The sequence below is a fragment of the Octopus sinensis genome, linkage group LG4 (assembly GCF_006345805.1).
Source record: "Octopus sinensis linkage group LG4, ASM634580v1, whole genome shotgun sequence".
NCBI lineage: Eukaryota > Metazoa > Mollusca > Cephalopoda > Octopoda > Octopodidae > Octopus > Octopus sinensis.
Genome location: NC_043000.1, coordinates 95,743,943 through 95,770,803, shown reverse-complemented (window position 1 = coordinate 95,770,803; position 26,861 = coordinate 95,743,943). Strand labels below are relative to the sequence as shown.

Here is a 26,861-nt window from a genome sequence, read left to right as displayed (position 1 = left end):
ATTCCATTCAGCACCCCACTTTTGTATACTCGTTGTCTCTTGACATGGATGGGCTAACATTTTCAAATTTGGATATTTGTATATTGATGAAATAAATGTTTTTTTCTATTGCCAACCACAGAACTATGAAGAATAGATGTTTGATCTGTTATATGAATTCTCTAGATAATTTCTTAAAAAGAAAGCTAGTTTATTTACACTCAACCTGATCATTACATTAATTGAGTTAATAGTCAAACTTTTACACTGAGCTGTTAAATTTCCCTCAAATTACACTTTACTGCTTTCAAATAAGGGACATTGAGCAAAGCAGTCATTTTTAATGTTTTGTGGACTAAAACTGGTGCATACTGCAGTTCCTGCATCTCAATTTGAAACTGTGACCCACTTATACAGTACCTAGAAAAACTAACACTTTTATCTGCAATGTCCTCATCTCTGTTTTCAAAATCTTATTAATTTTTATCTGAATGGAAATCATACACATGGTAGATATAGCTTATTTGAATGCTTTACGGTATTTAATTTGGTGCATCTTAGCATAGTTGCTTTTGTTTTTCAATTCTTTGGAATTTGGTGGAGAAAAAAAGTGAAGCCACTCCATTCCATTCACAATTACTATTCTTCCCTCTCACCTGCACATTTGGTCCTTTACAGAGTCAAAAATCACTATTTAAAAAAAAAAATTTTCTCGTCTAACTAATTTGGCACAAAGGCTGCAAATTTAAGGCATCATCATCATTTAGCTTCTGTCTCCCATACTGGCATGTGTTGGATGGGTGTCTGCAAGTTAGAGGACTGTGTTGAGCTTGAATGTCTGCTTTGGCATGGTTCCTACAGCTTGAAGCCCTTCCTAACACCAATCACTTTACAGCATCTATTGAGTTTTTTTGTGACACCAGCACTAATGAAGTCATCAAGTGACTCTTAAGACAAGAATCCCTCAACTGAGTGGGGCTGTAGTATTAGAGGTGGTAGATTTATGCCATGTAATAAGAGATTAAATTAAGTAGGGGTCCTCAACCATTTTATTCCGATGGACCTCCATTGCTATTTGATGTTTAAAAACTAGTTTCATAGAATGTTATTTATTGTAGGTTGAACCATGTAAAAAGTTAAGAGAAAGAAACCTGTTTCCTGCAATACATACATCTTAAGCAAAATTTTTTTAAGGGCCTTTGAAATACTATTGTGGATTCCCAATTTACTATTTTGTTGTGTGGACCCCCAAAAATCTTATATGGACCTTGGTTGAGAACCACTGAGATAGAGGGACAGGAACAGGTATCTTGCTGTTGACGAGATGCATGGCTCCACCAGCGAGAAAGAGAGAAAAGGAGAAAAGATGGTAGTGGTTAGGTGTCACCCTCAAGGTACAAGAAGGTGAATATGAATGAGAAGTGTAACAGAGAACAGACAGTAGTTAAGTTTATGAGGGTGTAAGAAGGTAGTGGTAAAAGGATAGAGTTGGGGATGGCAGATCATGTAATAAATCCCAACCATGCTACTGCAACAATTGTATTGTGTCCCAGGGCACAATAGGTCAGCTCCTTTTACTTCATAGTTCAGTGGTTAGCAACATTTCTTCTAACGATATACAAAGGTCCAAATTTGAAAACGTTAGCTGGAAAATGAGTATAAATAACAGGGTAAAGATAGGATATAGCTGTCAACTGCTGGATGTAGCCATCTTTCATGGCTGAGGGTTTTTAGTCATATCAACATATCAGCTAACTTGACACTAGCCAGATGCTCTACCAGTGTTAATTGTCCATTTTTACCTACTGGGAGGATTGGGAGTAATGTGAAATGTCTTGCTCAAGGACACAATGATCCACTTGGGCCAAGTATTGAATCCATTACCTTATCATCAAGAGCCCACCTAACCATTGGGTCATCTGCATTTTCTCATCCCTTTGTCTGTTTCCTCTATGTTTAGCCTCCTGTGGGCAATAAAGAAATAAATTTTCATATGAAATACAAGTATATCTTAATATAGGAAACTGCTTGGTTCTTTTATTATTTAATGACTATGTGACCATGTTATCTTGCTCAGCAAGTTTGGTTTGCCTTTTTACTATCTACGTTATATAAGGACTTTTGTTAAAATAGAAAATAACCTGCATTGTGGATTGATTCATTAGCAAGTTATTTTTTAAATTCTATTCATGATTTTTACTTGGCAGTCTCTTTTAATACTTCAACATTATTACACAACAACAGTACGTCTCTTTGGTCACAACTTACTAGAAAGAGCAACAAAATCTAGTTTATATCATACCCTATCATCTTAGAAAATGGTATGTTGGATAATGTGATCCAAGGAGGATTAGTCTTGGAAAAAGATGAAATGATCACAATGCTTTTAAGCTTAAGTCTGCTTGATTAGAGTTACCTTGGGGGATAAACAACAACTTGCTAAAAAAAAGCAACCACATCCCTCTCACACTATGTTCTACTTCCCTTAAAAAAGAGAGGACTCAATGGATAATGTCTTAGATATACAAAAGATGTTGATGATACTGGCTGGAACTTCTTGATTGCTGTCAACTTAGGCCCTGCAATGATTTTATCATCATTACATGTAGTTGCGTTGGACTTTAATACTTTCTTGACTGGCTTCTGTTGTAAAGAAATAAGATTAATTGTAAAGAATTATGTTCAGTGAAGAATTTTGTATAGAAATTTTTATCATTTTAAATTGCTTTCATTCTTGAACAAAAGTTATTCCATCTATTATCTAATGCTGCAAAATGACCTGTCTCATCTTATAAAGCAGCAATTTTTTTATATAAACATACGGGCATCATCATCCTTCAACAGCCATTCTCCATGCTGGCATGGGTTGGATGATTTGACAGGAGTTTGCAAGTGGTGTGTGTGTGCGCACCAGTTGTCTGTTTTGGCATGGTTTTTGTGGCTGGATGCCTTTCCTAACACCAACCAATTTACAGAGTGTACTGGAAGCTCTTTACATGGTGCTGGCATTGGTGTTTTTTTACATGGCACTAATAGCTGTGAGGTAGCCAAGTGACTTGCAAGACAAGAACATCTCAACTGAGAGAGGGAGAGGAACTGAGAAAAGTGGCTATGTGCTAAGCGAGAGATTGGAGTATGACAGGTTAGAAATAGCTGTCTTACTATAGAGGTGACACTTGGCTACCCCAGTAGGACAAGGATGTGGATTAAGATGGGAGAGAGAGAGAAAAAAAGACAGATAGTGAGAGGGAGAGGACCTACCCACAGGGAATAGTGAAGGAGCTCAGAGAGGATAGAGATGTGCCATAAAAGTGTGAAAGTAGATTTTAGAAAGTAAGTAATGTTGAGAGGAAACCTGAGGAATCTGCAGAAAGGTGGTGGAGGTTGTTGTGGATGAGTTTTGCCAAAGGACAGAATTATGAGTGAGGGGAAGTGGGGGTTGTGATGGAGGACATGCCTGTATATGTGGATGGCCATACGCATGTGTAAATGTTGGGTCATCCCATAATGTAATTTTTTTCAATTACATGAACTAAAAGTTGGAGGGGGACAGGATAAACTACCTGCATCAACTTGCTATAAAAACAGGTAGTAATTTTACTTTGTATTTATTCTTAGTGCAAGTTTTGAAGAGTGCAGTTCAATTTTTCAAAGCTATAATGGAAGTGACAAAGGAGCAGATTCAACATATTTTGCTTTACGAGTTCAATATAGGCAACAACACAACAGAAAGTGCAAGGAATATCAATGTAGTATATGAGGATTGGACAGTAAGTGTAAGGTAGTGTCAACGGTGATTCCAGAAATTTTAAGGTGAAAACTACAGCCTAGAAGATGAGCCTTGTCCTGGAAGATCTGCAGAGCTCGATGAGGATGTCCTGCAAACCCTGGTGGAACAAAATCCCATCGTAATTGTTGAGGAACTAGCAGAGAAGCTTGGATTTGGTCATTCAACCATTCATTGACACCTGTGTACCATCGGAAAAGTCAGCAAATCTGGTCAATGGATTCCTCACAAACTTACTGAGTCTAATTATGCACAGAAAGTGAATGTATGCTCTTCTTTGCTGTCATGTCTCAAGAATGAACCTTTTTTGGACCAAATAGTGACTGGTGACAAGAAATGGCTTCTCTATAAAAATGTCAAGTGCCAAAGACAGTGGGTAGGGAAAGGAGAATACCAGCACTCCAGACTAAAGGGCTTCACTCACGTAAGGTGTTATCTGTTTGGTGGGGTATGAAAGGTTTAGTCCACTTTGAACTTTTAAACTTAAACCAAACGATAACAAAGGAGATCCAGTATGACCAGCTTGAGTGTAAAGTTAGCACTTGAAAACCATCTTTGGTTTCGAGACAAAAAGTGTTCTTCCATCAGGATAATGCTCAGCCACATACAGCGAGGATAACATTTCAAAGGCTGGAGCATATTTGCTGGACATTGCCCTACCTGATTATCATTTATTCCGCAGTCTTCAAAATCATTTGGAGGGAAAAAATATGAATTCTGTAGACGAGTTTGGAACATTACTGGAGGGGTATTTTTCGTCATGGACAAATGAATTTTGGAAGATGGGCCTTGCAATTCTACCAGATAGATGGAAGAGCATTGTAGAAAATGAAGGAGAGTATATTTTAGATTAAAAAAGAAGTTTTGAAAAATAAAAGAAGTATAAAAAAATGCATTGTTTATGGGATGACCTAATACATCCTACACTTGTTTTTCAAAGTTGAAAGGCATTTTACAAATGACTGCCATTTGTCGCAGTAAGATTTAGTGCAGAAGTCCCCAACCACTGGGCTGCACAGAAAGAATAAATTTTAATTATTGCAGTCTGCAGGACTTGTTTACATTATGTAATAATTAAATTATATATTATGCACTTTGTGTTATGCATGTGATCCTTGAGTCCATGAAAAAATTGTCTTACACAAAAATAAATTTGTTGTGCAAAAAAAGGTTGGGTTTCATGGATTTAGTGTGATATTTAGACTGAGGATAATTGGAGCAAGATTTTTTTTGGTGATTTTATTTTAGTGGTCTGAATTTTCTGATAGTAAAATTACGTTTTGCTTTTATCTGCTCAAAACTAAGGAACAACATTCATTCTTTTAAAATTTTCTTTTTCAATTACAAATTCAATTTTGATTTAGAGACCTATAATTAGACAGATGGTTTACAGGTCTGATCTTTTTTACTAACAAAAATGCACAGGCATAGCAGTACACATCCACATAGTCTCAGGTTCAGTTTCACTCCAGACCAACCAAAGTAAAGCCTCGATAGATGGAAACTAAAAGCCCATCTTATACTCTTTTTACTTGTTTCAGTCATTTGACTGCGGCTATGCTGGAGCACTGCCTTTATTCGAGCAAATCGACCCCAGGACTTATTCTTTCTAAATCTAGTACTTATTCTATCGGTCTCTTTTGCCGAACCGCAAAGTCATGGGGGCGTAAACACACCAGCATCAGTTGTCAAGTGATGTTGGGGAGACAAACAGACACACAAACCTATATACGACAGGCTTCTTTCAGTTTCCATCTACCAAATCCACTCACAAAGCATTGGTCACCCCGAGGCTATAGTAGAAGACACTTGCCCAAGGTGCCATGCAGTGGGACTGAACCCAGAACCATGTGGTTGGTAAGCAAGCTACTTACCACACAGCCACTCCTGCATATATGTGTGTGTATGTGTATATATATATTTATATATATATGTGTGTGTGTGTGTGTTACTATCTCCTTACCATGACTTCATGTGATAGTTTTAAACGAATGTCAGACATAGAAGCGGCATTCTTAGTTTCCAGTTTTCCATGGAAAATGTTTTTGGTATGGAGAATATTATGTTGGTAACAAATGAGGTTTGGCGATAGGAAGTGCATCCGGCTATAGAAAATCTGCCTCTACAAATTCCGTCTGACCCATGCAAGTGTGTATAAGTGGACGTTAAAACGATGATGATGAAAGTTTATGTTGCTAATATCTAACAACTAAATATTGATGAATGTCTCGTCGTGATTAGCTATACATTTGATATCATTATATCGAAATCTGTACAGTTGAGTTAGCTAGATTTACGACTGCACACGTTTATTACGAGGTATGAAAACTTACGATCCATAGACGAATCGATGTCTCAACTACCTCCACGGCGTGATTGAAAAACAAATATTCGTCAATACGTTTTTAACGTCATTTCCTGTTAAAATGACAACTGTAAAAGTGATTTTCTAATTTGAAAAAGCATTTTGACGACAAGCTATTCTCTCGTATTTTCATTTACCTCATTCTCTCAACACGGTAACTCGAACAATTTTTTAAATATCTCCAATTTGATGGATTCCTAACTTTTGTTTTATCAGTTTGTTATTAAAAAAAAAATTAAAATATAGTTTGCATTCTCATTCATTACTAAGTAAACGTCACGTAATCGCTCATTGATCTAATACTAATAACCTCTGTATTACAATTTACCCCTTTAGCTTTCTTGCCTAGTCCTAGTATAATCAATTCCTAATTTTTAATTTGTAATTACACATGATATTTATTATAATTTCATTTAGTCTGCATTGTATTTTCAAATTCGACGCAATAATGGTGCAAGGGAGACAATTGTTACTTTCCTCTGTCGATGCTGATAGTTCTGCAAGTAAAAAAAATACACATAATATTTATTACGTAACACAAGTAATAAGTGTACTTTCCTCAACCATTTTTCCATGCTCAGTTACGATTGCTACTTAAAATGAGCTGTGATATTATATGGATTAGTTATGAAATGAAAAAAAAACAAACAAAAAACAAATGCTACTGAATAAAAATAAAATTAGTCTATAAAAAGTTTTTTTGTTTTCAAATAAACACCCCGCCCTCCCGTCATTTAAAGAATGAAGTAACGACACTTCAGTGGTTTTTAAAGCAGTCGACGATTTTTTTTTTTTAAACAAAGTTATAATTGCAAATAAAGCATCCGAAATAGAGGAGAAAGTGCTTTATTTTTCGTTTTGAAACGGGGAAAGGAAAAAAAGTAAATGAATAAATAAATCACCGTTACGTAGATTAATAATAAAGTGTGTTAAATATTTCCCTTCAAAAGGAAAAAAACCTTGTGGTTCGCGATCATATAGTAATTTCGTAGAAAATCGAAGGCAATTTTGTTTTCTAATTAAATTTCTGTGTAAACTTCTATGGATTTTGTTTTTCATAAAATTGATTTTAAATTTAATCTTGAATATGAAAAAAAAATCGTATTTTTATATATACATATATACACACACATTTTACAACAAAACCAATTGCCTAATTCTATAAATGAAATTAATAATAATTAGTAAATTACACAACTCCGATCAGCAATAATTGTTCTAATCGATCTCAATTATTTCCCTTTGTATAATTTATCTCGGCTTCGTTGTCAAAAAGCTAATTAATCTATTGAATATTTGAAATAATTAGGTAAATTTTTTAAATAATTTGTTCTACTTAAACGATACATTTTTTAACGCATTATTTGATCTAAAATGTACCTTTTAACCAAATACAGTAAACACTGTGGTTGTTGTGAAGGGCGCCGTGATGTGACTGTGGGTGTCATATGGTAGTGAAGTGGGTAAAATTCCCAACGCTTCGACTCCGCGACCCGGTTTCGATTGGCAGTTTAAACAACTTCATGTACATCGTTAATGCCCTTGGGAAAGGTATGGATATTATTACAACGTATTTTCTCTTCTCGCCCTATAACCTTCAAGCTAGTGTATGAATTATTATTAGAACCTTGCAATCAGAACGATGCAGCCATGCAATAGGACAGACTGATTTATGCTGCTGCCCATCTATCTAATTTGATGCTTCGAGTTTTTAGTTCAAATCTGATACAAGTCAACAGTATTTTTTTTTTCAGTTCTCGAAGTCGATCCCAGTAGAGAATTTGTTTAAAGCTGTCTACTTCCTTCTACCTTTTGAAAAATCTTTTTTTTTATCACATTTCATATCTCATTGCTTTCCGTGTTTGCAGAGTTAGATAGAACTGTACCAGTAATATACTGCGATAGTTTCAATCGCCTATAATTTATTTATCCAAAAGTAGTCTACTGCTTCAAGAAATTAATCCTTGATTTATTAACAAAAATTTTGATTGATGTTTCAAAAGGTAAGGTGGTCATCCTCCAGCTTGGACTGAATTCTAGGATATGTTATTCTTTTCCTTTTTTTTTTTTTAGACAATAGAAATATGCGAGATATATTTGGCTGTTATTTCTAGTAGGTCAAGTGACCACATAGAACGTCTCATCGACTTGAATGGCTAGATTCCACTATTATGATTAAAAACACACACACACACACACACATTCCATGTTGGAAGGAAGCAAGCAGCAAATTTTCTTCTATTAACATTTCGTTTTCTATCTCTTTCTTTAATGATAATTAAAAATGGCTTTAATGAACACGCCAATACTAATAATATATAATAATCACTGCTGACCACTTTAGACATCAAAATCGATCATGGTTTTAGCTGTATTCTTTCTTTCTTTTACCCACGCACGGCACGCACTAAATAATTTTGCTTCTAGAATATCGGAGAATCGCTACTTAAAAAAAAAGTTAAGTTAAAAACCTTCTCCAATTTACAAATTACAACCGAACATATTTTCTTTTATTCTCGCACAGAAACCTTGGATCTGATCGTCAAAAATTATTATCGATAATTTTTTCTTTTACTTTTTCCCTCCCGTTTCGTCTCGAAAACTTTTTATCCGACCACGCCTGTGAACAGCGTTAAGTGAAAGATAAGATTAATGTTGTGTGTGAAAGATCAGGGCGGAAATTTAGACAAATATCTTCTAAAGTAAATTTTACTAATTTTGAGAGAATTAACTTTGTATTACAAAATGGGTCCCCTTTAAACTTTAGGTACTTGGAATATATTTCAGTCATTAATTCCAGATTAACACAATGGTGCGTGTGTGGGGAGGCAACTGAACCTGGACGTAATTCATATATTATGAATTCTTGTAGACGGAAAAACCCCATACTGATATATATATATATATATATATATATATATATAAAATGTGAAGCTTCATTTGCCAGCCTTTTCAGTTAGGTTGACTATAAATAAAATATATAAACACACGCGCATATATATATATATATACATATATAAATATATATACACACACATACATACGCAGATATATATACACATGCATATATATATATATATATAAAATACCTACATATCTATATACACATACACACTTGTATTTTTACACTCACACGTATATAATTTTCTGTATCGTAAAAACTGAAGGGGTTGGTGTCAGGAAGGGCATCCGGCCATAAAACATTGCTTCAAGAAGTCCTATCTATGCCAACATAGAAAAAAAAAATGATTTCTACATATATTCACACAGATCTATATGCATATAGCTGTCGGTAGAAATCGTCGTTTCATATAGCCATTCGTATATATATTCACACCACACACACACGCGTATATACATACAATGCACACAGGTTATTTTACTTGGATATAAATTCTTAATATATATATGCAAACTGAAAACGGGCCAGCGTGTGTGTGTATATATATATATATATATATATATATACACACACACACACACACAATGTGCATGTATGTACAACACATGCACAAAATGTAGGGTTTATTAACTCTCCTTCAGCATTTTTGATTTCAATTATTGAAATTATTTGGTTAATCCAACAATATTAAGATGACATTAAATTGAGATTAGATGAAGATGGTGCTCCAATTAAAATCGTAGTACATTGCATTTAATATTTAAATGCCGTAAATAATGTTACAAGCGCCATGAAAAGGAAAGCTTGTGAGCTTCCTATATATTTCCGTTTTGGTGATCAATAAAGAGGGAAAGGCGCTAAAATTTAGGGCTCCAGGGTAGTATTCTTGTTATCGGCAACATTTCCCCCTTTTTAAAGGCTTCCTTTTAATAAAGTAGCCAACAAAATCTTCGTAGTCAAAGATTTTGTTGTTAGTCCCTTTTTCTTCTGCATATTTATTCCTAAGGGTCATTGTTGCTTAGCCCCAAGTCAATTCTGATTGAGCAAAGTCATTCCAAACATGACCATCCCATCGCGTTGTAGGTGGAGGATAACATTAACAAAAAAATGGAAATAAGGAAGGGCGTATAGGATGTTAAACGTTAGGGTATGATTTGAAATGCGTCTTTAGCTATTATTTTCAGCATATCGAGCGACTGTAGTGGAAGCGCTCACACATTGGCTTAAGGTTCCTTTTTCTTCTTTCCATGAAGATAAGCTGTTGTTTGTCGATGGAAAAGGAAAGAACAAAAACTACAACTCCAGTCGTTTTTGAACTACTTTTTATCATTTCCTGTGAGAGCTGGTGGCTTCTTTCTTCGTCGAGAGTGGTTCGCAACAACGGTGGATCAGGCAGGCACTGCTGCATCAGTCATGACTAATAAATATGGATCTTATTTCCGGCAACGTCGCTTGAATTCTTTCTTTTTTTTTTTCTTTCTTAAATAGTATTAGTTACGCATGGATCGACAACTGTATTAATATTATATAGGCTTCAAAAAAAAAAAAAAGAAAAAAAAATCTGATTCAGGTTAGGAATCCTTTTTATTTTATTGCCTCCGCGTGTTTTCTTCTACTCGATTATTATTATTTATATTGCGTTTGAAATAACTAGTTTTATATTTATGAAAATGTGCACTCCAGGACCCATTTATGTCACACACACACACATATATATATAAGAATACCGCTGCTACTACTCCTATTCTAATTATTATTGTTGTAAGAAATAACTTGTCCATTAGTAGTACCATGAAATATATATCGTTATTTACGTCAGTCTTATGATAATAATAATAATAGTGATACTTTTCAGTAAGTCGGTTTACGTGTAAAAATAATAGAAAGTAATTTCAGCTTTAAAAATTTGTTTCTCATCACATTGGAATCAAACACATTTAGCATGTTACTTACTTCTGTTGTAAGCACTGTCGATAAATAAAATGAGATCGCGAAAATGGCAAGACCGGCCTACCTAAAATTGAAGTCAGCCATGATTGCAACGATTACCTCGTCCCGTCTTTCACTGTTCCAGTAACATCCAACAAGCGGAAGCCACCCTCCCCTCGTCGAAAAACATAATAACGATATTTCTTAACATGTGTATGCGTATAATAGATTCAGGATGAACCATTTCAAAATCTATATAAAATTCGAATTATCGAGCTCGGAAAAATATGGATATTTTTGTAGTTTGTTTTTCTCATTACTTAAACTGCTCGGCATCTAGGTTCTAAGTTAATGTGTTTGATTGACTTTGAGTGTAAGTGAACGAGGAGTGTGTAAAGTAAATGCAATGTCGCTAGAGCCACGGCTGTTAGCCAATCGAATCATCGCTGATGTCCAATCGAAACGCTGTCTCGTTCTCTACTTGTCCTATAGCATGATCGAGCAGCTATTATTATCCTGCAGTTTAAGGTTTTAGGATGACGGCCTTCTTTACGGCCTCCTCCTCCTTCCTCCCTTTCTGTCTCGCTCACTCGTTTGCTTTAACTCAGAACGACGCCATGATGCCTTTATGGAGTACACACACTACTGCTACTACTGCCACTGACAGTAGAAGTGTTCTATGAAGAGAGAAGGCTAGGAAGTGTGATAGATAGATAGACAGACAGCTCGAGAGAGAGAAATAGAGGAAGACAGATATTGAGACATTAGGGAGGGAGAGTGAAAGACTGACCGAACTATATTATAACATAAAGCAAAAAGCAAGCTTTTTTCCACCGGCGCCATGACCGCCTCCTTCTCATTAAACGGGGGAAGGTGACGTTCTGACGACGAAATACTGATCTTATGCGAGAACCGAGATGATGTTTGTGCACTTAGTTGTTTATTAAGACCTACCAACTTCCTCATCAGCATCGCTTCATTGTCGACAGAAAGAAAGGAAAAAAGGCCTTTTAATCTATTTAACTAAAAAAAAAAAAAAAGCAAGTAATCAAGGTTTGATATTGTAACTACCCCCTCCCATTTAATTCCATACGGAGGTGGGAAAAAGAAATCATCTCGCACACATACACACACCACACGGTTCTATATAATATTATATATACACACATGTATACAATTATACATACATTTATATATGCATACATCTACACATAAACACATTACAATATAGTTTCTGGCGTCTTATTCACACTCCCATCAAGGATTTTTTCACGAAGCGAACACGGGGGTCTTTATGGAAAAGAAAAGTCTGCTTCTTTTCAGTACAACAAAACAGAATGGATTAGTTTATTTTATTTTTTTTCGTTCGTTCGTTGCCGTGCTTGTTTGAAGACGACGAAGACGAAAGAGACGGCGGAAAGGCGGCCACGACTACGACAACCAAGCTCTCTCTCTCACCCAACTGCTTGTTATTTAGCCGAGCAGCACCTCCTGCTCGAACCACCTAGGGTACGTGGCGAAATCACGTGGTACTTGCGAAACCTATTTTTATTTATTTATTTGTTTCTTTGATTCCGCTCTTTATGTTTTTTTTTTTTTAAATATATAATTTATATATGTATTTTTGTTTCTTTAATATTCCGCTAAGCCTTTTATTTCTAAAAGCTTTTCAATTCAATTGTAAATTTTTACGAAGAGAAAAGATGAAAAAAAAATGTGAAAGGAAAAAAATAAACCCACCCTAATCCCTTCCCTTCACCCCCACAAATGTCAGCCTATCAAGATCTTTTGTTACGTATGTAGTAAGCATTATCTCTTTAAAAAAAAGCTGGTAGTTTTCCTGGTTTTAATTCGTTCTTTATTTTTGTGTAATGTGTGTGTGTGTTAAAAGCTTTTTCACTAGTCGTTTCTCTTAGTTCATTTACGCTATTATTATGTTAAAATTGTGAAATTCTACGTTATCATATATAAGTAGTATATTAATCTCCTCGTGTGTGCCTGTCATATATATAATATATATCTATCTCTAGTGTGTGTGTGTGTATGCACACATTTGTGTTAAGTACCATGGTGAACGTGTGTGTTAATTATTTATCCGTACGTATGTATATATGTCTTTATTTTTTATTCGTTTCAGATTCGAGTATGATCCCTTTCCGCCTTATTTTCATTCAGAATGGCTAATCTGGCCTCACGATTTTGCAAAATGACACGAATCACGTGCTTAATTTTACTTGAATGATACAATAATAATGAAAATGCTGTAGGATTACCAATACAAAAAAAGTGTTTTGCCTTTTTTTTTTTTTCAAAAAAAAAAAAAGGACCTTATTGTGCAGGAATACATGAATCTACATTTAATTTTTTCAATTCTTGACTCTAAGTGAGTCTTGAAAAACCCAGTCGTGCATTCTTCAGTTGTATAACTCCACTTTATGTGGTCATATAACGGACTTTTATGTGCAGCCCTTTGCCGCTAAGGGTATGGTGCATGGCCGCTATGGCGCCAGCGCTCACGGAAGCGGCCACACAAGCACACATTAAGCTGCCTCTTTCGCCACCCTCTTCCACAGATTGCAGCCTGCTCAACGGTCGGGATAAAAAACCAACAATTGGGGCGAAAGAAGAGTTCGGCAGTTCCGTGGCCAGATCACCCGTGGAGAAAGGGTTCGTGAAACCCGCCCTGTCTGGTCTAACGTATCTGCAGAACGTCAACGGAGGTTTGGCAAAGCCAGTAGTCGGCAACACGTCTGTTGCCGCGGCTGGTGGTGGTAGGTTAGTTCACCTGAGAGTTATTCGAAACCTGTCCAAGGAACCTTACCATCGGAGCGAGGTTACTGCCGCCAGAAAGGAAGGAGTTAACAATTCCACTAATACCAGGAATCAAATGAATCGACAGAGTTCCCTTTCACCGCGAGGATCTTTGGCTATGAATAATAATATTAACAGTAAAAACAGTCTTACCACTACTACTACCACCACCACCACTACAACTACTACTACTAATAATAATAATATATCTAGCGTTTGTTTCAGTGAATATCCTCAGCAGCGCCTTAAGAATTCTCTCTCCATTTTGGCGTCTAAATTACAACGATCTCATGAAGGTTCGTCGAAAACGTCATCATTAATAGTAAACAACATGAATACAAACGCCATTGATAAACCTTGTAATGAGAGCAGCATTGTTAGTGGATCCGGAAGGAGTATTGAAGGTGGCCTTGATCTGCAGACTGTCCAACAGCAAGTGGATAAGTTTCAATGCAGTTTAGAGAAGAAAGCGAACACTTTACTGAAACGATTACGTCGAATCCAAGGCAGGCAGCTGGAACAACATATCAGGCACCAGTTAGCGGGTTTTGTGAACAAACAGCACAAAAACCTGCAGAGTATGGCTAAATCTATCAAATCGCCCGGCCCCAGCAATGTAGCCGTCGCCGATCTGAAGACAGAGTTGCTGCAGAGCGAAGACGTACGGAATTTATCCACTGCCGCCCTGGTCAACCTGGTCAGGAAACTGCAATCATCTCAGCCGATTTCGATCGGTCATCAGAGGCTGATACAGAACGTCTCGACTAAGATAGACTCCAACAGCGTGCTGAAACTGGACAAGGCGACATGCGAAGAGTCGGAGCGTGTCGCATGTCAATTGAACACTGCTCTCAGGCATATGGAATCATCTCTGGACTCTGATGCAACGGAGAGTAGTTCTGGTGGTGAAAGCTCTGATGAATGCGAGTTTGGTGAAGTCGACACAGAAAAGAAAATCCAAGACATGCCTCTGTAAGTAATATTTTTTCTTCAGTATTTTTATTTTTGTAGAAAATAAATTTATGTACATAATATAACAATATGAATGTCATCACTACTACGAACACGTCCACCTGCTGCAGTGAGTTGCAGCCGCATCATTAGTAACAAAAACAAAAGCCATTTACCACCTTCCACATTGCGACATATTTGAAATATATTTCTTTGGCACAACATATATCTGTACAAACAAACACACACACACACATGTATACTTACATCTATCTGTATATGATACATCCATCCCTCTATATGTATGTATGTGTATATAAATATACATACACATACTCTCTCTCTCTCTCTAATTATATATATATATATATATATATATATGTAGTTTTACAGTTGTTGTTGGGGGGAAAGAAAAGCATCCTCTTTAAGCAGCTGAAGCCTGTAATGTTGTAAATAACTGATGTTTGATATTAATGCATGTTGATTGAAATATTGCAGCAATTGTGATGATTCTTAGTAAGGAATGGTTGAGGATATTCTGTAAAATCAATGTGAAGAGTTTGTAGTAACGATCCTTTGCACTCGTCGTGTACATTTATCCACATGAACTCCTACCTCTCGACTGAGCTTATCTGTGTTTTCTTTTTATATTTTCTCCTCCTCTTTTCGCTCTGATCGATGTGTGTCATGAAAAGTCTCACGGATGGGCAGTTCTCTTCCATCACAAGGAGAAATAACTTGTCTATATTTCTAGTGTGGTGAAAAATGAAAGTGTGTCTATATATAATACACACTCGTTTGTACAGACATATATTGCAGACACTTCTGTAAACACATACGCGTTCAATGCACACACGCGCGCGCGCGCGCGCGCGTATCGCACGCTGTTTAGGGTAGTAAAAAAAGGAAAACGATTGTGAACGTGTTAGCTAAAATAAAAATGTACTGTTTCTTGGAATCATTTTAATTCTCCTTTATTACTGTTATTGCTATAATTACTTTTAAACCGTCTTTCTGATGTAGTATTTTAAAACTTGTCGCTAATTTGCGTGTTTGTAAGATTTTCTGTCATTTCTTGCTTTTTTTAATCACACATGATCTGACCTAGTTAGTATTAGAGACGATTAACGCTGGGGAACAGTTATCTTGTCGGTATTTTATTTTATTTAACTGTTGGTCTTTACCATTAATTATCGTAGACTAATTTTAGAACAGTCACACAACCTTGTCCGCTATTTATTTTTGAAATCCTGATCCAAAACATTGTTTATTTTGCCTTTATTTGAAAGCTTGCACGAACTATTGTTACCTGCCTGCCTATCAAGGTGGTGTTTTGATCTACGCAAATCCTAATTTATTCTAATATCTGATAACGTGTATCTATCACTCGACCCTTGATGTCTTTTTGTTATAGCCATAATCTGAAATGGTTCCTTTCAGAAATTTACCACTGGGGAACATGCGATATGACGTCGTTTTCCCGCCATTAGGTTCTATTGAATTAAATTCATTGTTTTAAAGTGTCTCTTACTTCAGTTAATGATTTGCTTGCTAAGTGCTATTGTATAGAAATCCATAAATTTTTATTTTAGGGTCAGTAATTGTCTCAGTTGTTTCTCATTCTGTCAACTCTTTAATTGCTCACTATATTTTTCTCTCTATTATTATTGCATACTGTATGCTTTTCCCCATTATGCACTTTTATTCAAATAACAAAAACGTCTGGGCTGAATAAATACGGTTTTCAAATTCTGTTATGCGCGTGTTGTTGGTTTTATTTTCTTTTAGCAGGTCATTTGTTATACTGAATAGCATTTATGTTTTGCTTTTCTTCCTAGATCGTTTCGGTTTGTATTTAAAATTAAAATATAAATAAATATTCACCTGTCCTGGTTGTCTCTTGTTCGAATTCTTCTACAGGTTAGTAAACAGTAAATAAAAAAAAAAATGTAACGGGTATTTTAGATTATTGAAACGTTACGTAACTGTTATTCTTAAATATCTTTCGTCATTTAATGGTTCTTGTCTTCAAGCCTATGTACCATTTGAAAGGCTTAGGGTTGTATATGTACATATTTTTTCACATTAGGTAGAAATAGTTCTCAATAGTGATGTACATTTAAATATTAAGCTACTAAAAATCAACAGAACAGCGATATCTAGCTCCTGTTTAATTTCTTGTTAACATAAAACTACCTAAAATTTCTAAAATAAAAAAATAAAAACTCCAAAACAAAAAGAAAATCTTATGGAAGTGAAATATAACATTTTAAAGGATGTTATAAATAATATTTCAGTTTATCCATTATCATCCCAAACCAGGAAGTTTGGCACATTTGAATGTTTGGATATCGAGCAGCTTTTTCGGCAATTGAGGCAAATATCTAAATTAATATATGCTTGATTATAGAAAAGTGGTTGTTCATTAAGGCGAAATGTAATGCTGTGTACTGAGAACTCTAGTTTTAGTTTCTTGAATCAATTGAAGCCGACTTCAAACATTTGAAATAGATGTGGAGGTAAACTTAGATTTAAATTTTGAAAAATGTTCATTTATGGTTTGGTTCTGAATCAATAACTGTTTTAAATGAAAGATTTGGTTGGTTCAGAATTTAACAAATAGGATCAATTTAAAATTGGATAGATAACATCTTTTTTCCTGAGGCGCAGGCGTGGCTGTGTGGTAAGAAATTTGCTTCCCAGCCACATGATTGCCCTGTTCAGTCTCACTGTGTGGCAGCTTGGGCATGTATCTTCTAAAGCCCTGGGCCGACCAAAGCCTTGTGAGTGGATTTGGTAGATGGAAACTGAAAAAGGCTTGTATCTGTGTTTCTTAACAATTGGTGTTAATTTATGTTCCCTGTAACTTAGTGGTTTGGCTAAAAAAAATGCAAGTCTTGGGGACGATTTTTACAACTAAAAAATCCTTCAAGGCGGTGCCCCAGCATGACCACAGTACAATGACTGAAACAGGTAAAAGATAGAATTAAAAAGCTAAGTTGCTTTAAAAGAATTTAGTTTTAGGAAAAGTATCAAAATGTAACAGTTGTATGGTAAATTCCCAATACTCTAGCATCAAGGTATAATTTATAGAGAGTTGCAATGTTTGTGTCTTTTTAAAACAAATTATCTTAGAAGAGGCTGTTGTATTGTCTCTTTTCTATTTTCCTTCTTGTGGTCTTCCTCTTATGAATCTAGTTAAAATTGTATCTTATTTGTTATGGACTTCTGCTATTCTTTATAATCATTGCAATAGTGAAGTGCAGAGTTAACATGCAAAGTTTTTAAAGAACAATAGGCTATATATGAAATAATGTGTAATACTGCAGTTATATTATAATTACATATAACATGATTATATTGGTGAATATAAATGCATGTCCATGAATACATATAGACTCGTGGATAAGGAATAGGATTTGAGTTTTGGAAGAGAGAAAGAAATGTTCAGTATAAATGTGTAATACAGTTGTAAGTAATTAAAAATAATGTGATTATTTTAGTTAATATGTGGACTCATGAGTAAGGAATACGATTTGAGTTTTTGAGAATTTTTCTGAAATATGCCTTGCCATTCTGGTGCTGCTCTTGTGTAGCTTCGGTCATGATGACTAAAACTAAGAAGTATTTGCCTGGACATTAGAGTCAATACCCTGTGATGGGTGTGGCTTGTGACTGTATACTCTCTGCTAGTGACATCTTGAGTAGCAAAGTGGTAGTGTTTGTCTTCTACTCTTGTTTCCACATCAGTCAAAACCTTGATTGAACAAGCTTATGATCAAAGACATTTAAGATGTGATAATCCTTTTCTGAATCAAGATCTCTTTCTGTTTTTTAGGACATCAGTGAGTTATTTAGTGTAAATTTTGGCTGTTGGTTTGTGACTAAGTTGGTCAGTTGCATAGAAGCTCCTTCATTGTTTTGATAACTTTTTGTAATCTCTTTCAACCAGGTCTGGAGCAATTATTACGTACACTGCAGCACAATAGGTCAAACTGTTCTCAGTTTTGTATTGGTAGAAATTTGTAAACTTTTCACTTCTATACAGTTTCTTGTCATTCTGTCAAATACAATGTGCAGTATCTGGGAGAAATGTTTCATTTCCCAACCTGCTAGCATCACGAGAAGGTATAGATGGTATTGTAGGCTTTCTTCAAGAAACCAATATTTTTGGACCATATAAAATCCACTAATGTGTGTGTGTGATTTCTTAGGTAACCTGTTAAAGTGAATAAGCTGTATTTCAGTTAGTTATATAATTAAAATACATTTCATGTTTCAGTGAAGTAAAGCTTTCTAAAAAAAAGCTGTATTTGTTTTGATTTATTATAGAATGAATAGCAAGCAAATTTTTGATTCAATTTTTGTGTAGGTGTCATCATTATTGTTAATTAAGAGCAGTAGATTGGCAGAATTGTTAGAGCATATCATAAAGACAAATGCCTAATGGTATATTCCTTCAAACTTTATACCTTTCTGTGTTCAGTCAACTTTGTCTTTCATCCTTTCAGGTTGACAAAACAAAGTACCCATCATACTCAAGTTGATACAGTTGACTAACCCCTCCCCTAAAATTTTTGGTATTGTGCTTATTTTAATTAATGTGAAGAGGAAGGCATGGCAGCATATTTGGACTTAATACCTTGTATTTTTAGTCTTCTTCCTTTGTTTTAAGCTCAAATACTGCTAGGGTTTGATGTTAGAGAAATAAGCACAGGTTAATTTTTTATCCCACCTGTCCTCCAATATGCATAGTCTTGTGTTACATATAAGTAATTTCTTTTCTATTTACTCACTGCTTCTTTTGTTTCTAGTGTCTTCTCAGAAAAGTTTGTAATGACAGATAAAAGGGAATCTTCATCTTCATATTGTCCATTTTTCCATGCATGCAAAACTTGTTTCAGCAGATTTTCTATAGTCTGATACTTTTCCTCTTACTAACCCTTCCCTTTTTACCACGCAAGGTAATATTTCCTCCATGGTTGGACATGTATGTATTCAGGGAAGATTGGAAATGAATGACAAGTATGTGGTCAACTCAAGGGTCGGGGACACACCCATATGACTATGATGGTCGGTCTTAGTTTCCATCTATAAGATGTACCCAAAAGGCTTTGGTGAGCGGGAAGCTATACATTGTAGAAGAAATTGAAGCTGAACTCATGTGTTGGGAAACAAACTTCTTAATCAGGCAGCTGTACCTGCACCTATTAATGTGCGAGAGAAAAATCTTGGTTGATGGGGGAAGAATATCATTCCTGATTATTGCAAAAATATACTTTAAGAATAATCAAAGAAATATTTTAATTTTCTTAAAGCTGATTAATTTTAGTAATTACCAGTTATGACAATCTTGATCATTTGTGACAAATCTGTAAAAAAAAAAGATATTTGCAGTTGGTTTTAGTAAACATTTGTATGATCTACAAGCCAGCACGAGATGGGCTGCTGCTGGATTTGCAAGAAATAGCCATCAAATTTGCCACAATCTATTACATTCTACTGTTTTAAAACAAGGATGGTTATTGGAATACCTTTGATCAAGGCTGGCTTCACACTAAATAACAAATAATGCAATGTTTAGTTTCTCTTTTAATATCGCTATCAAGTGTGGGTGTGTGGTAAGAAGTTTGCTTCTCAACCACATCGTTCCAGGTTCAGTCTCACTGTGTGGCACTGTAGGCTGACTAAAGCCTTATGAGTGGATTTGATAGAAACTAAAAGAAACCTGTTGTGTGAGTTACTGTTACTCTGCCTTCACATTATATGATAGCTGTAAATGAGTGGCAGTGTCCGTTGTTTCCAATATTCTGTGAAAACATCTGGTCCTAGGGAACTATAGCCTTACTTGGAAACAGGTGATGGGTGGTGACAGGAAGAGATTTGACTGAAGAAAATATGCCTTGACAAATTCCATGAAGAAGTGGACATTAGAATAAAAGCTAATATATATATATATATATATATATATATATAAAGATGTTCTCAACAACGTAGCTATTGATGTATTTTAGAATTTGTTTAAGCTAGTGCACTAAGATATTAAGCTGTTAGTAAATGTATGCACCTAAATAAGAATATGAAGGTTGCAACATTTAGAATTTATAGAGATAAGAACTAGGCAACAATTTTTTTTTTTTTTTTGCTTTCATTCCAAAAACATTTTAGAGCTTCTAACTTTCAAGGCCATTCTTAGTTCCTGTTTCAAAGTGATTTAAAACTTTTCATTAAAATTTATGTTCCAAACACCAGCATAATAATGAGTTATTTTGCTAAATTCTTCAAGAGATATATGGTAACAGGTTAAAAATGCTTCCCGTCATTTTCTTAAGTCCATTTGTTTTTCTATGTTGGCATGAGTTGGTCAAGTTATCTCAGTTTATATCTTGAACACTGCAATTGAAAAAACTGATGAACAGTGGTGTTGTGTTCATCTTAAAGTGTAGCCTGGATGTGTTTTCATCCTGTTATCAGTTCCAGAGAGGTTGTGTCATGTACAAGGACTTGACATTCTATCTACTGTTTCAGATTTTATTTGATGCTCATACCCTCCTAAATGGGCAAGCTTTTATGTAGATTGAGGAGTCCTGGCCACATGATTTCTTGATAATGGCCAAGCTTTCCAAATTGTCCAAAATGTGTTATAAAAACTCATGTACTAGTGTACTTGCAATGTAGGATAATTCTGGTTGACTTCCATGTCCTTATTGTTAGTCATTAACCTTTTAACTGTGAAATTTAATTTCTAGATTATTCTAGTAATGATAAATGTCTATTAAAAAGTAGAACTGGTATTTTCTGCAAGTCATATTGCCTTAATAAACTTGACATTCCTCAACAAAAGATGGATTGGTATATAAAACTGCTTTCTGCAGTTAAGAGTTATGAAATGATGAGTGGTTCTGATTTCTGTGGTAAAAGGGTTGAATATTTAAGTTCTTGAAAGAGATGAAGTGGTTAAATATTGTGCATCTTAGTTTAGCATCTGGCTATTTCATGTGTGCAACCACTTTTTTTTTTTTTTTTTTTTTTTTGTAGCTTCTTATGAATATTGATGTCCATGAGCAATATATGAACAGTCATCTCCAATTGTGGCTCGTGTTGGACATTTTCTTTTACCATACATTTTGTATGTTTTTGCTTTTAATGTTTTATAGCATATTCTGATTAAGGAGTTAATTTCAAACCAAAACCTTTGTCTTAACTAGTGTTAATATTTGTGCTGTATATATGCTATCATTCAGTAAGCAAAGATTGATTGTAAGCTAGTTTCAAGTTAAAAATATCATGTCGCTTGTATTTCTTAATGCCCTTCAAGACATGAATGTCACACGATCTCCTTTTCCTCCCCTATTAATCTGAGTTATCTTTGTCACTTGTAAAATATCTAGGAAGTTATGAATAATCAATCAGCTGAAAGATTGTTAGATTTATCTTATTAAAAATCATTTAGAAAATGTAATGTATGTTAGAAATGGTTTCAATTTTCTAAAAGCATGCATCTTTTCATTTAATGTAAATTAATCATTCTGTGAGGCCCAAACTTGCTTTAGTAGCTACTATATGATGTTAATTCAATTTTGTGTTTAACAATATTCCCTTCCTAATAGCATCATCATCATCTTTTAATGTCTGTGTTCCATGCTAGCATTAGTAGGATGGCTTTTTAGGATCTGATAAATCCAAAGACTACATAGTGCTCTAGTCTACTTTGGCATGATTCCTAATGCCAACCAATTTACAGCAAGTACAGGATACTCTTTTCATGGTACCAGCATTGCTGAAGTTGTTGTGCAGCTTGCAAATATGACCTCCTTCAACTGAGTTAGGTTATAGTAGAGAGGGAAGTGATTTTATGTTAAGTGATGATGGGTTAAAGTATAAGAAGAGCGGGATGAGATCAAATTTTTTTTACTGTAGAGGAGCTATATGGCTACACACATGAGAGGGTGGGAATGAGTGGGGGTAGAGCTAGAAATAAATAAAGTAGTGGTGATGAGGTATCAGAGTGGCCCCTCAAGGTATGAGGTAAATAGGAATAGAAACAGAACAGAGAGTTGTAGGTGCATAGAGGTTATGAGTCTATGGGTGAGAAAGAGAGAGATGGGAAATGGATTTGGAGGTGAATATAATGATAAACAGGTGTTGAGGGATGATAAGTAACAGCAATGTTGAAAATATTTTTTCAACTATTTAAAAGAATTCAGTTGTTTTTATGCAGTCAATTTTGTAAGCTTAGTTGCTAACAAAATTCAACATTAGGGAGAAAAAGCAAAAAAAAAAAAAAAAAAATCAATGTTGATCCACAAGCATTTTGTTCTTGAACACTCTTGTTCCAATCTATTAAGTTAAAATGTCTAAAAAGTTTGTTTTTTTTGGTTATTTATTAACTTTCAAGAGACTTTTTTAATGAAAATTTGAGCTTGATTTCATCTCCCTTCACCTTAAAAAAATTTTTTGCTAAATTTCAAATCTTCATTTGTATTTCATTATTGGCAGCATACTCAATAATATTTCATGCTTTTTAAAAAATTTTCTTGGTTTGTTTTGCTCTTTCCTTCAAGTTTTGTTGATATCTTGTTTCTTTTAGTAAGTAATCTCTCTTCGTGAAATATGTGTTGCATGATAGTGATCATTAAAATCTTGGTTGTGAAATTAAATTTCATCTGGAGGTAGTATTCATTTTTCTGAATTGAGGAATTGGTAAATTTTAAATAGTCATTTATTGAAAAAGAGAAAATAAGCATTTCTAATAAGGCGTTACATATGTAATTTTCCTTGTTAGTACCCTAAAATTTAACAATTGTTACATTAGTAAATGTGAATATCAGACCATATGATTTGTATAGAGGAACAGAAATTGTCACATGCTGATTGGTCCATCCTGACTTCTGTAGCTGAAACTAGAATGGAATGAGGGAACTTCATGGTTGGTCAACCTGTTAGAAACAGAGTAATGTCTCACTCAAATCACACTCTACCACAGAGGCACGGGCAAAGTTTTTTGAGAAGCAGGCCACGAGATGGACCATAATCTAGTGGGCTGCTCTACTAAGAAATGTGATAGTAATTTTTCATTAGGTATGCCACCTCAAAACCTTGCGGGCCACAGGTTGCCCACGGCTGCTCTATAATCTCAAGAAATGACATTTGTATGTGGTTTCAGATTTATTAACTCTGAAAATAAGATAGGATGGTCATGGCATCAATGATCTTTTCTTTTTCTGTAATTTTGTTCCATGAGAATTCATTTGAGGATAAACAGTGACAAAAAGTGTACAGGAGTAGCTTCTGTATGTTTCTTTAATTCATTAGGATTAATGCCCAACAAAGACCTGTTGAGGCAAGTGAAAATCAAATCAAATCAAAACAAATCAAAATAGATGAACATCAATGGAATTTGTATCTTTGTGGTACAGTGCCGGTGGCAGTGGCACATAAGAAAACCATCCGAACGTGGCCGTAGCCAGTACCGCATCGACTGCCTCCGTGCTGTGGGCACGTAACAAGCACCATCCGATCGTGGCCGTTTGCCAGCCTCATCTGGCACCTGTGTCGGTGGCACATAAAAACACCAAAACACCATCCGAGCGTGGCCGTCTGCCAGCCTCGTCTGGCACCTGTGTCGGTGGCACATAAAAACACATCCGAGCGTGGCCGTCTGCCAGCCTCGTCTGGCACCTGTGTCGGTGGCACATAAAAAACACCATCCGAGCGTGGCCGTCTGCCAGCCTCGTCTGGCACCTGTGTCGGTGGCACATAAAAAACACCATCCGAGCGTGGCCGTTTGTCAGCCTCGTCTGGCACCTGTGTCGGTGGCACATAGAATCACCCACTACACTCTCGGAGTGGTTGGCGTTAGGAAGGGCATCCAGCTGTAGAAACACTGCCAGATCTGACTGGACTGGTGCAGCTTTCGGGCTCCCCAGACCCCAGTTGAACCGTCCAACCCATGCTAGCATGGAAAGCGGACGTTAAATGATGATGATGATGATGATGAATTACCCTTCTAACTGCATCAGACCAACTTTAAATCTGGGACTAAGCAGTTATACAGAAATTGTGGGTAAAGTGCAACTTGTGAATCACTTCATGTTGGAATGTGGAGGCACAGATATATAGTTCTGTGGATTTTACTTAGCCCTTGGATTAGGGCTGACCTGAAACTACACAATTATTACATTATAATTAATGTAGGCAAGGCAGCAAGAAGTGTTTGAGCCCTAGAAAGATGCTTTACAGTATTTTGGCTCTTTACATGCTGAGTTCAAATCCTGCCTAGATAAACTTTACCTTTTCATCTCTTCAGATGGTATTGGCTAACCTCCTCTCCTAAAAATTGCTAGCCTTGTACCTAAATCAGTAACTATTATATAATTGATGTAGGCATGATTTATAATTTGTCATTTTGACTTGTTGAAAAATATGTAACATTTTGTGAATTTTAGTTTCTTTTTTACTATTGGGTGTGGTTAGTTAGAGTTCTGTCATATTGATAGACAGATGATCCAGTATCTTATATTTCAATGGAGTAATTTTAAAATCTTTTATGCAATCAATTCTTGTTTCTTTTCTTTGTGATTTTTTTCTTTGTTTGGTACAGTAGCTGGGAATTTTTGACTAAAATCATAGAATGAATCTGGCTGTTATATTATTGATTGGGCAAACAACTTACTACTGGTTTAAGAAATTTCTGGTTAACTGTTGAATTGATGAAAGACTAACAGGAGTGGGAATACAATATTTTTTCCTTTTAACCCTTTCACCTAACACTGTCTCAGATTCTATGGTACAAACTTGTTTTAAAGTGATCTAAATTAAAACCTTTCAAAAAAATTTCCTGTTTCAAATACCAGCTTAATAATGACAGTTATTTTAGATTTATTTATTTTTAAAATTAATTGAAATGAAGACTATTTCAACAGAAACATGCTAACAAAAAGAGTATTGACTTACTGTTATTCTGTAAGGAATTTGCTTGCATATTTTATTTCAATTTTTTAAAATACTTGTTCCAGAAGGATTATCATACAAATTTGATTTTTGAATTCATTGCAATCAGAACTTAAGCATTTCTGTTGCCTCCTATCAGAAAATGTTGGCAAAGTATGCTAACATATCTCCAAAATTTTTTTTCTTGTTTCACAAATTTTTGGGTTCAGTCTCACTGAGTGGTACCCTGGGTAAGTGTTTTCTACTATAGCCACAGTTCAGTCAAAGCATATTTGTATGTTAGTGTCACCATCAAACCAGCTGTGTTTTACATTTCTTATCTTATGTGAAAACATGTCTGGTCATGGGGAAATATTACATTGCTTGAGAACAGGTGAAGGTTGGCGACAAGGACACTGGGCCATAGAAATATTGTCTGACCCATGTGGGCATGGAAAAGTAAACATTAAAATTGATGATGTAAGTTTGAAAATGTGGCTTGACATTGGATTATATTGAAACATTTTAACATTTGGTTTTGTATATTTTTTTTCATGTAATTTTTCTCTGTATTCTTATTTCTTACATGAATTAGATGTAATTCACAAGAGTATTTCAGAAATTCAATTGGTTTTAAGAATAAATAGGCTTTGAGGTGCAGTTAAAGAAGATTGTTTACGTTGTCGTATGCTAGTGAAAATGTTTTTTCATTGAATTGTAAAAAAAAAAAATTCTTAATGCTTTGTTATTTTTGTGGCTTTTATTGTATGTACAGACAGTCATAGCTATGTGGTCAAGTAGTGTTCTTCCCAATCATGTTTTTGGATTTAGTATCACTGCATGGCACTAGAGGCAAGTGTCTTCTATAGCTCTGAGTTAACCAAAGACATGTGGGTTAGTAGATAGGAACTGAATGCAGCTGGTTGCGTTTGCGTGCATGCCCTTGTCTTGACATCATGCAGTAATTGCAAATGAGCAGTGCCATTTGTTTCCAATCTACTATCAAAACATGCCTGACCCTGAGGAAATATTATTTGGCTTGGAAACAAGGTGAGGATTGGCGAGAGGAAAGACATCTGGCTGTTGAAAGTCTCTTAGAATTTTGTCTAACCTATGCATACCTGGAAAAATGGATGTCAAAAACAACAATGATGTTGATGATGTATATGTTTTATATTTGGATCATTTGGGAGAAAAGAATCTGA

General features: G+C 35.2%; 1 protein-coding gene and 1 long non-coding RNA gene across 6 annotated transcripts in view; one reads left to right on the top strand and one right to left on the bottom strand.

The window, feature by feature from the left end:
- LOC115211033 (KAT8 regulatory NSL complex subunit 1) overlaps positions 1 to 26,861 on the top strand; it is an 86,279-nt gene that overhangs the window by 5,207 nt on the left and 54,211 nt on the right. Inside the window, exons 1-2 of one of the 5 annotated variants that reach the window (XM_029779893.2) lie at positions 7,553 to 7,682; positions 13,100 to 14,745. In XM_029779893.2, the coding sequence (XP_029635753.1) occupies positions 13,421 to 14,745 (1,325 nt within the window). In that variant the 5' untranslated portion in view covers positions 7,553 to 7,682; positions 13,100 to 13,420. Of the gene's footprint in view, positions 1 to 7,552; positions 7,683 to 11,440; positions 12,492 to 12,734; positions 12,758 to 13,099; positions 14,746 to 26,861 lie in introns of those variants that run through there. The other 4 variants (XM_029779890.2, XM_029779892.2, XM_029779894.2 and 1 more) reach the window with 4 other exon arrangements.
- Positions 1,204 to 11,334, bottom strand: LOC118763042. Its single transcript, XR_004998793.1, has 3 exons — positions 10,987 to 11,334; positions 5,730 to 6,628; positions 1,204 to 2,622 (listed from the first exon to the last, which is right to left on the bottom strand). It is a non-coding gene; the product is annotated as an uncharacterized LOC118763042 (long non-coding RNA).